Raw genomic sequence first — 16,693 nt, 5'->3', positions numbered from 1 at the left:
TGCATATAGCATGAAAGGATATTGTTTTGGAAACATCTTTCAATGTATGTAAACATCTAAGTGTATTTACACATGTAACTACATTTTATAAGTAAATGCACACGCACACACAACCAAGGTCGTTTTGTAAACTAGTTCTCGGTGAGTCTGGGTCCAAGGTTTGCCAGCCTCAGCAACGTAGGACCCAAAAGGATCCTGGCAAGGTAAATTCAAGGTCAAATGAGAGCCTCTTTGCGCTCCCTTTGCCGAGCAGCAGTGAACCGGAGAGAAGAAATGGCGTGAGGGACACCAGTGAGGTCGAGCGGGGCGCAAGGGCGCTTCAGGACAAAAAGGTGCCAGGCGCCTTCTGCCCCGGGGTCAATCGAGAGAGGCTGGTTTTGAGCGTTTCCTTTCAGTGCTAAATCGAAAGAACGTCCGCGTTGCCCGCCTGACAGCCCGACGAAGGAGAAAGCCTCTCCAGGCTCCCGGGCCCGCCGCACCCGGGGGCGTCCCAGTCCGGGGAACTATTACTACCCCGAGCGAGGGCGGGGGGAGCGATCGCTCCAGCCCGTTGGGTCCTCGGAGACACTCACGCCGCGCTCTCAACAGTCCGCGGGAGGATCAAGCAGTGGCGCTTTCGCCCCCGTCTTCGGGAGGGGGCCCCGCGCCGCGGGCGGAGCGGCGCCCTTTCCGCGAGCTCAGAGCCAGGGCACCGCCGGCCTGCGCGCCGCGCCCCCCTCCGCCCCGGCCCTGCGGCGGGCCGGCGGGCTCCGCCGGGTCGCCGGGCCCCCACGTGACCGGCGGCGCGGGCCACCGCCCCCGCCGCGCCCAGGCCCCGCCTCCGTGACGTCGGAACGCCCTGCGTTGGTCGGAACGTTCGGCCTCTCTCCGACGGCGCCGATTGGCCGGCCCGAAGGACAGCGCCCCCCCCCTGCCACGCCCCCCGGGCTCGGGAAACGCGCGCGGGGGCGGGGCCGCACTGGAGGGGCGGGGTGAGAAGGCTCCGCGCGGGTAAAGGGGCCGCGGGCGGCGCGGTCCGAGCGTCTACCGCCCTGCCCTGCAGACTCGCCGCCCGCCGGTCCCCTCCCGCCGCCGTCACCCGGGAAACGGGCCGCGACCGCCGCTCGACCCGAAGCTGGTTTCATGGCAGCCGCGAAGAAAGCAGTTTTGGGGCCCTTGGTGGGGCAGTGGACCAAGGCACCAGCTCGACGCGCTTTTTGGTGAGCCCGGGTGACATTGCAGGAGGCGCCGAGCTGGGGCGGGAGCCTGGGGACGCCGGGGCTGGGCGCCGTGACCCCATCCCGCGCCTCCCGCGGCTCCGGGTCCCAGCCGCCAGGCAAGGGAAGCAGGCCAAGGCCCCCGGAGCGGGACCTTCCACGCTGGAGCTACCCCGCCCGGGCCTGGAGGACCTCGGCTCTCGCGACCCCCGCGGCCGGCCGAGCTGTGCAGCCCCGGCCTTGGTGGTGGAGCCGGGTCACCTACTAATACGGGGACTCCTCCCCCAAAGAGAGCTAGGACACGCCGAGCATCCGTGCAGAGCGGCCCGCCTGCGGCCAGGGACAGGTGGCCACGCTGACCGCTACTGCGGTCTTCCCCTGGAGCATTTGGCCCGCGGGGAGCAGGACGTCCTTGGATGGGAGGAAGCTGTGTCACGGCTGTGATAGCCTAATACAGCGTCCTCTGGAGCAGTAGAACGAATAAAAGTATCAGCGTGATGATGCGTTGTCATCCTCTTCCCCAGAAATTGCACAAGGTAGAATGCTAAAGGGAAGAAGGGGTGGCGGAACACATTGAAGGAAAAAGTCACACTACAGTGCTTTTACCAGAATCTATCTAATTTTCAAGACTCCCCAATTTCTGTTCTGATACTTTTCCCATTACAAATAGATGATCGCCTTCTCTTCGCTGCATAGTATACAGCGACAGGGAAATTCTATTTCTCTCTTATTTGCCATGTATCAAAATGACAACAGAGTTTTACAAGGACCGGTGCTATTTAAGTCACTCTCCGCTAATTAATCTGTGCAGTCAGGAAACTAGTTTTTCAAGCCATCTAGCGCTGAGTTCAGTAAAGGGATTTGAAAGTAATTTAAATTTTAAAAAGCAATTTAAATAAACAGTTGTCCCTAAAGACCCCATGCTTTCAATGCACATTTGACTAACCTGACAAGTTGTTGTAAATATTTCACGATTATTTAGCTCCTTCTTCACTTTAGCTCAAGTAACCTTTAACATGCATCATGTAGATGTATAATATGTATACTCTATGTATACATTATATATGATATATATATATATACACACATATATATTTCAAAGTTCTTCTTAGCTGATCACTTGCCTAAAACCTTCACTTGTGCCTTCCTTTTAACACTTGCCTCTCTTGTCTAAAGTTGAAACCTTTCAGTTTTGGTTTGAATTTTATTTAATGACTTATCCTGGTTTGAGCTGCCAAGAGAGTTCCACCATCTCTGGCATTGTTTATCTCTTGATCATCCAGGGCAGGTTTCACTTTGTCTTATATGCATATAAATGTTTATATAAAGTAATCCTGAATCATAAGTAAGAAAGTCTACCTAACTGGATTTAGTGAATATGTAAAATGCAAAGTCAAAATTACATATTCCTAAAGTAAGAAAGATCATTAAGATGTCTGTTAACTGTGGGTTGATTTTTTGAGTCATATTCAAGAATTGCCCACACAAATGCCTGTCTGGCCAGTCTGGTAGAGGCAGAAGGGCAGCCTGAAGAACAGACTCAAGCCAAGGGGACCGCCTGTAGCTGCCAACCAGGAACACAAGCCCAGTGTTGCCAGATCTTCAAATTCTTTAAGAAAAGCTGGTCATCCAGTTTTCAGTGAAATCTTTGTATTCTTAAATGTTGACAGCTCCTTCCTAAAGCTTTGTAGGGGCCAAACCAAACATATCAATTGTCCTCAAGTTTATACAGCTTTTGCCCTTTATGAAAGTGGGTAAAATATTTCCTGACTTGGTAGGTTTCCTTTTTAGAGCCAGCCTCTCTATGCTTGTCTTCCTTTTGACTTTTCATGGTCGCTGTCCATATAGTCCAGCAATCTTTATTTACTGCAGGTTGTTCCTGATTCCTCAGATTCTGCTGCCCAAGAGGCATCTTTCTGCATTGATGGGGAAGGAATTAATCAGCTTCATATTGTCATATTCATTTGTCCAACATGAGCCTTCAAAAGTCGGATACTGTTTACTAGGCTCGGTATGATGTGTTCTCAATAAATAAACTGAGGTACAAATTCAGAAGATTGCCACCCTACAATATGGAATGATGTACAAAAGTTGATCAACAAAGTTTTTCTGCTCCTTGAGAAACTTATGAGTGGATGCTTCAAAGGCAGATAAAAGACTGGAAAATAGAGAAAAACTTGGTAATGGTTAAACAAGTTATTTCATTTTGGTTGTAAGGAAAGAGGTTGCTAAACCACTCCCTGCAAAATGCAAATAATAGATTTGCTGAACAAGTGCTTCAATCACAAGGTGATTCCAGGACCTGTGCCGGTCATATTGTTCCGTGTTATAGTTATGACTCAAAAATAATTGCTTACCTTCTCAGGAAAAAAGACAGTGGATTAAAACTGTCATAGGAAGCTTTTAATGTTAAATGTATTTAAATAATTCCCTGACTTCATTAAATTTGCATATCTAATTCAACTTTCACACGCCTGTTTTTTCCCTTTTCTCTGCTAGCAATATTAGCTTTCTCCCATAAGGGACACTAGATTTCTTTACTCATGTCCTTTCATTCAAGTGCAGTGTGTTCTGCAGATGTCTGCTTCTTGAAATTCTACATTACCTCCAAATAGTGGCTCAATTACCCTCTCTTAGTAGATTCTTCCTCAAAGCCCTGGACAATGTCTCCCCTTTCCTATTGCACTTTCTTGTACTTCTATTAATAGCTCTTGTCACCTTCTACATTACAATATAATTTTATGTCAGCTGTATTTAAGAGAAGGGACCTCTTTCTAAAGCTTTTTTTAAAAGATTTATTTATGCATACAAGAACTGGTGTACAGGCCAGAGATGCAGGGGAGTGAGAGGATTCAGCAGAGACAGAGTGGGGAGCAGAACAGGCAGACTGACTGAAATACACTGCTGAGGGGAGCAGCGGGCGAGACAGGAGAGGTCTGCTTCACCATGTGGGTTGCTCCCTGGCCGTCTGGGGATCGAACTTTCGTGCTGCAGAGGCTGCGGATCACTTCATAGTGTGGTGCTTAACCCCTTGCGCCACCAGTGAGGCCCTCTTTTTCAATCTTGTCCATATGTGTATTTCTTGAAATCTTGTAAGCAACACAGCAAATGGACATGTTTTGGTTAAAGGGAGTACTTCATATGTGACTATTGAATAAATTTTTATTCCTCTTTAATGTAAAGGTCAACAGAGTTCTAGTTCTGGTTATCTTTTCCACTTTGTCCCAAAGATCTGAAAACTTTCTGACTGTGGTATGTTTGATGACCTAATTTGTAGTAGGCCTATGCTTTTAGAACATGTTCGTTTCTTCTTCCAGTTGTCAAGGAATTTGTCTTGGGACCCTAGGCATATGCTCTGTACTAAAGAAAAATTTCCAACTTTTCTGATAGGAAAGTGAACTGGGGTTGGCACACCTTACTCAGATTGCAGAGAGGAACTTCTTGGAAAGAGCATTAGTATAACAGGTTTTAAGGAGGGGCGTTTCTTTATAAGACAGAAGTTTTAGCTCAGTCAACTTCCTTCTTTGGTGTGGTAACTTCTTTCCCCCCCCACTAAATTAAGAATGTAAAGAAAACAGACTTGGGATGTGCTGTGACTTGAAATGTGCTAGGTTCTGTGCTGAGGACTTCAGAATTATCTCGTTCAATAATTGTCCCAACTGCGAGGTAGATAGTGGTGGTAAGCTCCTTCCCATAGGTGATTAGTCTGTGCTGAGGATTGTATTCAAAGTCACAGAGTAACTGGTGGAACAAGGGTTCAGGAAGGAGTGTGTTGTGCTCAGAAAGCTGTCCTGACTCCAGCCTTAGCTCCCCCACTGCCTGGAGCGCTGTGAAGGAAAAGTGAGAGGCTGCGGAAGGCCTCCTACCCACCTAGCACTCAAGCGTCAGGACTGATGATGGTCACACATGAATTTCCTCCCCAAAAAGCCATAGTTAGGGCCTCCCTGGTGGTGCAGGCGGTTGAGCGCAGCGCTGTGAGGCTATCCGCAGCCTCTGCAGTGCCGGTCAATCCTCCCCGGCCTCGCAGCAACCCACATGGCACAGCAGACCTCTCCTGTCTCGCCTGCCGTTCCCCTCAGCAGTGTGTTTCAGTCAGTCTGCCTGCTCTGCTCCCCACTCTGTCTCTGGTGAATCCTCTCACCGTCCTGCGCATGTGGACTGTACCCCGGCTCTTGTATAAATAAAATAAATCTTTTTTTAAAAAAAGACATACTTAGACATTGACCTTGCAATATGCAGAAACTGTTGCCTGCGAATAAATACACTGGTTTTGACCGTCTTGTGACTCAGTTCCAGTGGGTCCTGGGCAGGGCTCAGGTGTAGTCATTGTGGATAATTGTTGTGTAACCATTTTGTTCCAATAGCCAGCTCCAATGAAGAATGGTTAGGACTGTAGTTCCCTGTTTATCTTGGCAGGAAACCTGACTTCGGCCCCAGTTGTCTCATCATACTTAGAGCTCTCATAAAGCTTAGGGACAGATTTCCGCTTTCTCTCATTTATTTACTCCACACATATTTACTAAGCACTCATTTGCTAAGCACCCATTAAGGATCAAGGACTAATGAATGGTAAATTTGGTAAAACTCATTTAGCTCATGGCTGGAATGAGGCCACTCTTGTGATAACTGCAGTTGTGCTATTTTGTGGGTTTTCTCCCACGAAGTTGGTTTCTTTCCTTGACCATCACATTGCATAAATGTCAAGAGCACATTCTCGTCAGAGGGCTACTGCCCTCTCTTGCCTCTCACAAGAGTTCAGTGTTCAGAGCTTTCCATGTCGGGCTCCTTGAGGGGCAGAAGAGTGTCTTTTCTTCCTCCAAATCTAACCCAGCATCTGACATGTAGCTGGGACTCATTTCATAAATAGACAACAGCAGAGAGGGGCATCTGGGGTTCAGGTTATTGCCTAGAACTCTTGGATTAAAGACTAGAGGTAAAATTTGTGGGGTCTTGGAAAAAATGGAATTCGGCAACTAGAACTGTATTAAACGTATGTATATGCAGCTGAATACAATTCATTTGTATGAAAATTAGAATGCCATTTGCTCTGTTCCCTTTACTTCTATGAGTCGTTGGAGGATACCATTATGCTAGTTGGGGGCTGCAATGTAACATATTTATAGCTAGTATTTTTTATAATAAATTTTATTTTTATATTCCCCATACAATTTCAACCCCCCCCCCATTTTGACCCCAATCCCTCCCCTCCCTCCATCCCTCCCTCCACCTAGTATTTTTATTTTAGGCCTTTCAAACTTATATAGTATCAGTGTTCTAGCGAGGGAGTGTACATTCCTGAAAAATGTTTCATCACACAGTTAAGTTGAATGTGGCATGAAAGAGTCGGCTACTGGGGAATCACGTGGGAGGGAAATGAATGTGCATGTTTCTGGTGGCATGACTAAATTCATCATAAGATGAGTAAGGCAAAGGACTGTTCCTTAGTAAGGAGAGCACTTCATCTCTCCACCACTCTCCTCCTCAGACAGAATGCATGTGTTGTTCCAGAAAGTTCTTTTTAAACAATCTTTTATGAAAATAATTTTCCTTGATTCCTCAGTTTCTAACTCTCCCCCTACCGATTCGGGAACTGAGTCATGATTTAAGCATAGAGTTATAGAGTTGGTGACTATTAATTCTACCATTTAGAGGTAGCTGCAGTAGTAGAGGAGTAGTGATGATGATGATCATGATGATGATGATAATGTAGTAGGGGAGTAGTGATGATGATGATCATGATGACGATGATGATGATGGTAATAAATGAAGAGAAGAAGAGGAGGAGGAAGAAGAACTCATGAAAAAAAAGAAACAGAAGCAGCAGCAGTAGCTCGTGGTACCATCTTTGGTATATGCTCTGCCTGTGATGTGTAAAATTCGTTTCCTACATTAATTTTCCTTGTTACTTCAATATTTAATTGCTTTCCCCTCAAAACAAAATCTAGAATTGAGACAAAACTTGGATTCAGAGATGAATATAGAACTAGTGGATTCTATACTCTAGAAATGGTAATAATTCTAGTATCAATAATGAAAATAGTAGCAGTAGCAGCCACAACAGTAGCAGCGACATCTTTTGGCTGCATACTGTGTTTGCCCTGTTCAAAATATGTTCCATAAATTATTTTCTTTAGTCTTTCTACAGATGAAAAAGTTGAGCCTCAGAAAACTTAAAAGCCAAAACACTAACATGGGCAAGGCTGGGGCTTGATCCCCCACCCACAGATCTGTATACTTCCCAGACCTATCTATGCTCTTTGCCTCTCTTCACCAGGTGTGAAGTTCTCATCTGCCTTTCTGGCTCACATAGCTTTCTGAAAACAGTTCTCCTTTTTTATTGAAATATAATTGACATATAACATTGTTTATAATTGACATGTAACATTGTACACATTTAAGAGGCACAAAGTATTGAATTGCTACATTTATATATTGTAACATGATTGCCACCCTAGCCCGTTTCTAGCAACTCTTATCAAGTCACATAATTATCATTTCTTTTTTTGTGGTGGAAACAATTAAGTGCTAGTCTCTTAGCAACTTATAATACCGTATTGTTGACGATAATCACTATGCTGTGCATTAGCTCTCCAAGACTTATTTATCTACCAGTTCCAAGTTTGTGCCCTTAATGAATCTCTTTAAACTTACCACCTAAAATATAGCAACTGATTGCTGGGTGTCTCCACTGAAGTGCCTAAGTGACATCTCAAACACATTATCTAAAATGAAATAGGCCAGCTCCTCACCACCACTCTTGGCTCCCACCTGTCCTTTGTCTTGCAAACACCTCCTACCCTACCCTGTAACCTGTCATCCTGGGGTGCTCCTTTTTCCTCTCCCCATCCAAGCACTTGACAAGTCTAGTTGCTTATGTCTCCTGACTTAAATATCACTGGCACAGATGCTTCATTCCCTTCAATCCTCACTGCCTCTCCAGCGGAGCCCTCCAGGTGTCTCACCTGGATCATAGCAGATGCATCGCTGCTGCTGTCCTGCATCAGCCGAGCCTCCCCAACTTCCTGTCCCACGGGACTCCCTTCTGCCTTCTCCACTACCTTGAGACTTAGTCTAGTAGTTGCTTATTCTAAGGGGCTTTCTCTGATCCCCAAAAATCAAGGTTAGGTCTCTTTTCTCATGTTCAAAATACTGGCAAACAGTGTTATGAAACTTCTTTGTATTTGTTACCCCCACCCTTTTTTTGAAAAGATTTATTTATTTATGCATATAAGAACTGGGGTAGGGCCTCCTCTGCTGTGGAGCTGTCCGCAGCCTCTGCAGCGTGGGTTGGATTCCCGGCTGGCCTGGGAGATGCCCGCATGGCGTGGCAGACCTCTCCTGCCTCACCTGCTGCTCCCCTCAGCACTGTCTTTGGTCTGTCTGTCTGTTCTGCTACCCATTCTGTCTCTGGTGAATTCTTTCACCCTCCCATGCCTCTGACCTGTACCCCAGTGCTTGTATAAATAAATAAATCTTTAAAAAAAAAAAGAGCTGGGGTACAGGCCAGAGGTGTGGGGGCTGAGAGGATTCACCAGAGACAGAACAGGTGGATGGACTGAAATACACTGCTGAGGAGAGCAGCAGGTGAGTCAGGAGAGGTCTGCTGCACCATGTGGGTAGCTTCCTGGCTGGGGATCAAACTCGTGCTGCAGTGGCTACAGACAGCTCCATAGGCTGTGTCTTAACCCCTTGTACCACTAGGGAGGCCCTATATTTGTTACCCCTTAATGGATGTGAGAAGAATCATAATTGGCATGATTTTGTACCAGAGCAGTGCCGAATCAGCATTCAGGGAACCTAGTATTGAGCCCTGTGTGCACATCTTACCTAATCTCTTGGGGCTCGCTTTGGAAATATGAGAGTATTGCATTGGGATCATGGGGTTCAGTTTGTGTTGTCCTTGGAACTCCATTGTTAAGCTCTTTTCTCAAGAGTTTCGATTTGGAAGTTGACATCAACAAAATGTGCAATCTAAGGTAGAGTGTGGTCCAGAGGCTCAGCAGGGCTGTCTGTCCCTCCTTCCCAGCTTCCAAAGGGTCTCGGAGAGGCAGAGAGCGCCTCTGGCCCAGAGGATCTCTGGAATCTCTTCTAGCTCCCATTCACTCATTGTGTCTTAGAATATTATTTTCACTTAATTTTTTCAAAAAAGAATCATCTGTTCTGTGCTGTTGTGACTTGGAAGGTTTAACTGACTTCAGTTTGGTGCAATTCAAACTTGAAAAGAGAAACAGATGAGGAGCACCTGTAATGCGGAGATGTTTAATCGCTTGCTATCTAATGTTTGTTTGTTTGTTTTTTTAAACAACCATGTCAGAGCTTTTATAAAGCAAACGATATCGCCACGGCCATCTTTCTTTGACGATGGCCTTTGAAATCTACTTGAAAAGAACAAACTAGCTTTCTTACTCCTCGGCAACATGTTCACATAAGGAGTTAGTTACTCTCCAGCTGTAAAAGATTATGGAAACATCAACCTTAGCCTTTTTTGTCCTCTTGTCAGCAAGTGGATAGACAGGAGACTTTATTACCATTCTTCACATGAGCCTAGAAAAATGAGAAAAGCAGGATTCCAGAACTTCACTGTCAGTACAATAGCCACTAGCCACCTGTGGTTATTGGTTTCTTCAAATGTGGATAGTCTGAAATGAGGGAGACCACAAGTATAAAGTATATTGCAGATGTCAAAGACCTAGTACTATCAAGTATAAAAGCTCATTTATTTTGTTGATCATATATTGGCTAACAATTCGTAGATTGGTTGGTTTGAATTGTGTTATTTAAATTAACTTCACCTGTTTCTTTTTACTGTTTTTATCAGGAAATTGAAAATTATTTATGAGGCATGCATTATACTTCTACTGGACAGCTGCGCTAAGGAAGTTGCAGATTCTAAAAATATTAAATCTAAAATGAGTTACACAAACTTGGGAGGGTGGGCGTAGGGTCAAACTCTAAACAGCAAAAGGTGACTCTTACCTTCTCCTCTGATTCAGAGAAGAGAGGTCCAGGGTCTTCCTGTCGCGTCCAAATGCTGTGTGGCCAGGTGGTGTCATGGTTTGATATGGCAGATAAAATTTACCAAAATCCTTCCCCTTTCTATGCCTATTCCAAAGGCCTATAAACCCATTTTTTTAGCATGCAGGTCCTGAAATTAGTCTAGTGAAATCTAGGAGGTGGTAGAAGAGGACTCACACTCCCCTCTGCCCTTAAGCTGCTATTGAAGTCTTTAGGAATTTAACCAGAAGATCCACCTTGTTTCTTCACCAGGAACCCTTTGGGGATTTTAGAGTAGACCAAAGAAGCAGCAGTAATAAGAATAAAAATAATACAAGCATGCTTTCCTACTGGAATTTTTCCAATGCATAATTCATTTTATTTGATAATCTTTCTCCTAATAAGTTCCAGATGCTCCTTAGTTTTTGTTTTGTTTTGTTTTGTTTTCAGAAATTCAGCAAGTATTTATTGAGCATCAACTCTGTGCCAAGCACTATTCTAAACCCTAGAGATAATTGACCAAATAAAACGGGACAAATAGGGGGCCTCCCTGGTGGCACAGGGGCTAAAGTCTCAGTGTTATCAGGCTGTCGCCAGCCACTGGGAGCTGGCCCACATGGCACAGCAGACCTCTCCTGTCTTGCCCCCTGATCCCCTCAGCAGTGTATTTTAGTAGATCTGCCTGTTCTACTCCCGACTCTGTCTCTGGTGAATCCTCTCACCCCACCCCAGCCCCACACCTCTGGCCTACATCCCAGTTCTTGTGCATAAATAAAAATAAATCTTAAAAAAAAAAAAAACAAAAAACAGGACACATGGAACAGATGTCCTGGAGATACCCTAATGCTAAGTTGTAAATTATCAGGATAGTCCATGCATGGAATTAAGCAATGAATGACTGTAGTGTTAAAATTGTAAAGGATTGCACAGTACTTCGGTTACTTTCATCCATTGATTTTCATGTTTTATATTAAGGGTCAGCAAAGTACAAATGTGCCACAAAGAATACTCAGCTGCATGCCAATACACACTTCTACTGCTGCTCTGCCTTTGTTTACCTCTTGTAAGATATAGCTGCCTTATTGCACTTCCCTTCCAAAAACTTGCATAGTAAGCTTCCCAGCATGGGCAACAGAGACTTTCAGTCTCCGCATTCACGATGGATGTAGAGGGGAATCTTATGCCATCACTAGCCACATTTTATCACCTTTATTTAATTCTTGGTTTTTCTATTCTCTAAAAACAGCTCATTCTGTTGGTTAGTTAATGTATTAACTTTTCTATATCTGGAACCATTTTTCTTAACAAAATGAAATTCCTTTTGAGCTTTATGTTTAGTAGATTTCTATTTATCTAAAGAGAAGTTATTATTTCTGAAGCTACCTTAGAACTTTTATGATTCTCTCTGAAGGGAAAGTAGAACATCTTGTGTGGCAAATCACGTACTTTTTTAAAATCAGTGTTAAGCAGTTGCTGCATAACTTTAAACATCTGTGCTTTTGACCTGCTTTTTCATCCGAATATTGTAATGTATTTTTCAGGTTTTCAATTCAAAAACAGCCGAACTACTTAGTCATCATCAAGTAGAAATAAAACAAGAGTTTCCAAAAGAAGGGTAGGTAAATCTTTAATATATATAGATACATCATGTTTATTAGTCTTAACTCACTCTACCTGCCCTATGATTTTGTGAGGTAAACTTAACCAAATACCTTCCAGAGAAGGGTCAAGGGATAGCAATGACCTGGTAACAAGCAAAACTATATGGGGAGTCAATGGCTTAAGAATTCAATGATAGAAAAGAAGGGATGATAAAGTGATAACACAAGGGAGTATTAATATCAGAAATTTTACCTTGACTTTGAAGTCATCCAAACTGCTACATTCCTGATTTAACTGTAAGGTTTTTTTCCCTTAAATAAAGACATATTTTGTGTGTTTTTTTTTTTTTTAAAGCATTTGCAGATCTATCATCCTGTTTGGGAATAAGTGTCACATGTAGTAATTATGAATAAATATTAAGTACAGCCTTTAAAATTTAATGTTGATAATTGCAACCACTTTGAAAAACTGTTAATTCCTTATAAATGAACCATACATCTAGAGTATTCTACACTTAGGAATTATATAAGAGAAATGAAAGAAGCAATGTCTATAAAAAGATTTATACATGAGTTTTTATAGCAGCTTTATTCTAAGCATCCCAAACTGGAAACAACCCAAATGTCTGTCATCAGTAGAAAGGATGACAATCAAATACTATTAAGCAATTTTTAAAAAGTGAACTGATTCACACCACAATATGGATGAATCTCATTGATAGAATGGAAAGTGAAAAGAGCTGGAGGCAGAAGAGTACATACTCTTGCATAGCTCTATCTTGAATTCAAAAATAGACTAAACTAATCTAGGATGATAAAAACCAGAAAAGTGGATGCTCTGTGGAGTATGTGACTTATGTGAAAGAGGCATGAAACAACTTTCTGGAATGAGAAAATACTCTATATCTTGACTGAGATGTTGCTTAGCTGGGTGTGTGTGTGTGTGTATGTGTGTGTGTGTGTATATATATATATATATATATATATATAAATATAAATTATGAGCTTTAGATCTGTTCATTTCATTGTAAAGTTTATTTCAATTTAAGAAAGCAAAATGGTTCTTACCAAGTTGTATTGTTTTCTTTCCATGAAAAATGTTCTGCTATGTTTTAGAGAAATCTTTTGTTTAATAATGAAGCTATTGATGTGTTACCGGCATTTAAATGATTGTCCACAGACCTGATCTCAGTGCAATTTGAAGAGAAGATACCAGTGTCTTGGAGAGATGAAAATGAGAAATATGTTGAAGGAGATTAGTTTTTTAGAAAAAGATCATTCAGAGACAGAACTCCAAGCTCAGCAAAGGGGAATGTTTAGCAAGGCAGACCTGAAGAAGGCAGAGAGGAAATGCATTTGGAATTCCTTTGCAACTTCAATGTCCAGGGTAGTTTTCTTTTGGCTTATGTCATTCCAACTTTGGGATTTCCTCTTACTGCCATTTATTTATCCTCAGTTTCTCTTCCTTGTCATTTTTTGTGAGCCTTTTTATCCGTCTGAAGCCTGGTATCTTACCAAAATTGCATTGGGATTGGATCTGAAAAACTTGTACCAATCACTCATCTACATGAAATAGTTGTTTGAACAAATTTAAATTTTTCCTCTAAATTCTAACGAAGTGTTTTGTTGGGAAATGCAAAGGGATTAGTATGCTTACTTGACTTTTCAAAATTCCTTTTGCTAAATAAATTTAGTTAGAAATACCTAGTGAAACATGCATTTTATCAAAATCCATGAAACCTACATGATAAAAGAATTTGGGAACTAATTTGATACTGGATTTGAAAAAAATATTTAAAAATAGTTAGAATGCTTGTTATTCATGACTTTATATTCCTTGCTTCCTTTCAAATGATTAATTCCTGTATAAAGAATAATAAAAATATAAGGGAACTAGACTTTTCTTCAAATCCTCTCTTTAGATTATTAGATGTGCTTTGATTTGCCTATATAATTTTCTTTATGTGCCAGCCACACTTTCATAAGTGTACATTTCTAGAGAAATAAATGACATTTGTATTGCTTTCTTATGGACTAACCAAATGCATTCTTTTGTTCAAAGATGGGTGGAACAAGATCCTAAGGAAATTCTGCAGTCTGTCTATGAGTGTATAGAGAAAACTTGTGAGAAACTTGGACAGCTCAATATTGATATTTCCAACATAAAAGGTATTTTTCATAGACTGTTTTACTCCGTGGTGTGATTATCTTAGTCATCGTCATTAATGCATTCACTTGCCTCAAAATTGACGGCAAAGGTCCTATGGTGGGAATACCCTTGGCACATTCCTGGATGGAAAGAAGGCCAGTAGGCCAAATGTAGAGTAAAATCAGCTGAGGGTTGAGGGTGCTTGAGTGAGGGGTTTCAATAGGACTGGAATCAGGAGAGTGAACAGGCCCTTGGCAGCCATAGTTAGAACTTTGGGGGTGTTCTTAGTGTCACAGGGAGCCACGAGAAGCTTTTAAGCAAGGCAGCAGCAGGTGGTAGTACCTGAATTTGCAGTTTAAAAACAAATTTGTGACTAGGAGTAAGTGTGGACACCAGCACCAGTGTGGTGGTGGCTGTCTCCTCTGAGAGAGGAGATGATGACTTGACTGACAGTGGTAGAGGAGGGGTAGAGGTGAGGATAAAGGACCAGGGCTTGCTAATGGGTGGGATGGAAGGTAGTAGAGAGTGGGGAAGAGTTGGGTTCGAAACAATGGTTGTGGTTTTGCTGGAGCTCCTAGATAGATGAGGATGTTTTTTTACTGAAGAGAGACTAGAAGAAGGAGCAGTGGAGGGCTTACTTGGAATCAACAGTTGTAAAATCTCCCTGAATTGTTTGTTAGAGTCTTATAGATGTTTCTGTTAATTCCTCATAGTTTCAATAGACTATCTAAGATCGGTTTTGTGTCACTCATATAGGGGAAAAAATAAACCCTGACATCTAAGATTGATATACTAGTGTAAAGAGCAAAAATGCAATATGATAATTACCACGTTTTTATATTTAAAATTTTCCAAGTTCATCATTCAAGGGCTATTAGTGGTTCTAGATAGGAGAGTTATTAATACTCCTGAGTGGAAACTTGGTTGTTTTTTTTTTTCAGGCCTTTCCCTATTTGTATAAGAAGTCTAAACATTCATTTTTAAGAAGTTTAAACACAATCAAGCCATTCATTCAGCATGCTCATAAAGCGCCTACTATGTGCTCATGTGCTAGGGATACAATCAAATAGAGTCATGAAGCTTACAATCAATGGGGGAAGCAGATGTTAATCCAGTAGTCACAAATTATTGGAAAGTCATAGCAATAATATTGTTATTTCTGTCATTGTAGATTTTTTAAAAGAAATCAGCTGCCATGTATGATTTGATATTTTGCTAACAGTTTTTAAATATCCTACACTCCTTTTATCCCTGCAGCTAAGTGCAAATGTTCAAACTTCTTTTAGAGTTGCATTGACCATGTTTTAGATGAGTTGTGTGTCAAAGTGATTGTTAGTTGTCTCTTTGAACTGTTCTTACAAACTTTCAGTCTAAACAGCATACACACCTAAGAGGCCTTCACTGCCACACACTTGTCAAAAGATCCATTACCAAAGACGTAAATAATCTAGGTGGCTGGAAGCTATGTTCAGGATGTAGATACCTGGGATTGGCTGTGGTTTTGATATCATTCTACCCCTCCCCCCTTACAAATAAGGTAGGCTGCCATGTGTTGGTCTTCTGTACCAAGTCACGTGCCAGTCCTTTTTGTCTTTGTTTTTATGGTATATGTAAAGAGGACACATGACTTGTCCATGTGATGGGCCTTCTTCTTGGCCTAGCTGGTGTGTTAGGGTCCTGAACATGCAGCCCTCTTCTCTGCGCTCCTCTGTGTCTGGCGGCTATTGGGAAACCCAAACCTGAGTCAGTGACCCAACCCTTCCTTCTCCACGACTACCAGCCTATGGCCAAGGAAGAGAACTTTCCACAAGCCCCTCCATAGCAAGCCAGTAATGCTATTTCCCCCCACACCAGGTAACTTTATTGAGTTGGCACTGCCAAGGGCCAACCTTTGCTTGCTTGCTTAAAGGATCTTCTGTCATCTAGACCTAGTTGCAAATGAGGGAAAGGAACTTAGCACAGGTGTGTAGCCATTTAGGGTTGGAGAGCATTACAGCATGGTTCCCATCTGCTAGCCCAGTGTTCTTTTTCCTGAACACTGATAGGAACCTCACAAGTTGCTCCAGTTTTTAGTTCCAGTATGGCAAGGAAAGTACCAATTCCTTCATCGACTTTCCTGATCATCATTAACAAAATTCATCATAGCTCCTTGTATCTCTGTTGGTAAATTCCAATTTTATTGGTTCTAGCTGTCCTCATCTGTCAGAAAGTTTGTTGATTCTGGGTCCCTAGGAGCAACGCCTCCATAAGGAAAGCCCACTCTCCAGCTGAACACCACACACATCACCACACACTGTTGCTGCTTTTGCGGGAGACACAGAGTTAGGGCAGCTCTGTTTATTAGCCACTGGACTAAAGAAACTACAAAGTATCACAAATTACAACACCAGATACTCTTATTCATCCTCTCTCAAGTGATACAAACAAAGCACAACATAAACTGTTACAAAGCTGAGAGCATGTAGCAAAAGTATTTCACTATTCTAGAAAAGCGAAACCCCACACCCGTTCCTCCACTGCCTTTCCCTGTCCAACACATCCACACCCATTCCTGTCACCTCTCAGATTTCTGCTCTGAGGGGCCCCAGAAAGACACCCCATTCTTGGAAATAACTCCCCAGCAGCAGCCACATGTTGCAATTGCTATAAGTTACCTCAAGCACACGTATTTCAGGGACCATTTTCTTAAAAACTTTAAACCTCTTTCCACACAGCACTTCTAGTAGCCTCACAGCCTTCTGGGGCTTTTATTA

At 42.7% G+C, this 16,693-nt stretch overlaps 1 protein-coding gene across 14 annotated transcripts in view; it reads left to right on the top strand.

Annotated features, from left to right (window-relative positions):
* GK (glycerol kinase) overlaps positions 1-16,693 on the top strand; it is a 342,820-nt gene that overhangs the window by 270,403 nt on the left and 55,724 nt on the right. For all 14 annotated transcript variants that reach the window (XM_054695801.1, XM_054695793.1, XM_054695794.1 and 11 more), the window contains 2 exons: positions 11,732-11,805; positions 13,854-13,960. In XM_054695801.1, the coding sequence (XP_054551776.1) occupies positions 11,732-11,805; positions 13,854-13,960 (181 nt within the window). The remainder of the gene's footprint in view (positions 1-11,731; positions 11,806-13,853; positions 13,961-16,693) is intronic.

This window comes from Talpa occidentalis, unplaced genomic scaffold, assembly GCF_014898055.3.
Source record: "Talpa occidentalis isolate TD23 unplaced genomic scaffold, MPIMG_talOcc4v2.1 talOcc4.15, whole genome shotgun sequence".
Taxonomy (NCBI): Eukaryota; Metazoa; Chordata; class Mammalia; order Eulipotyphla; family Talpidae; genus Talpa; species Talpa occidentalis.
This window is presented reverse-complemented; position numbering and strand designations above follow the sequence as displayed.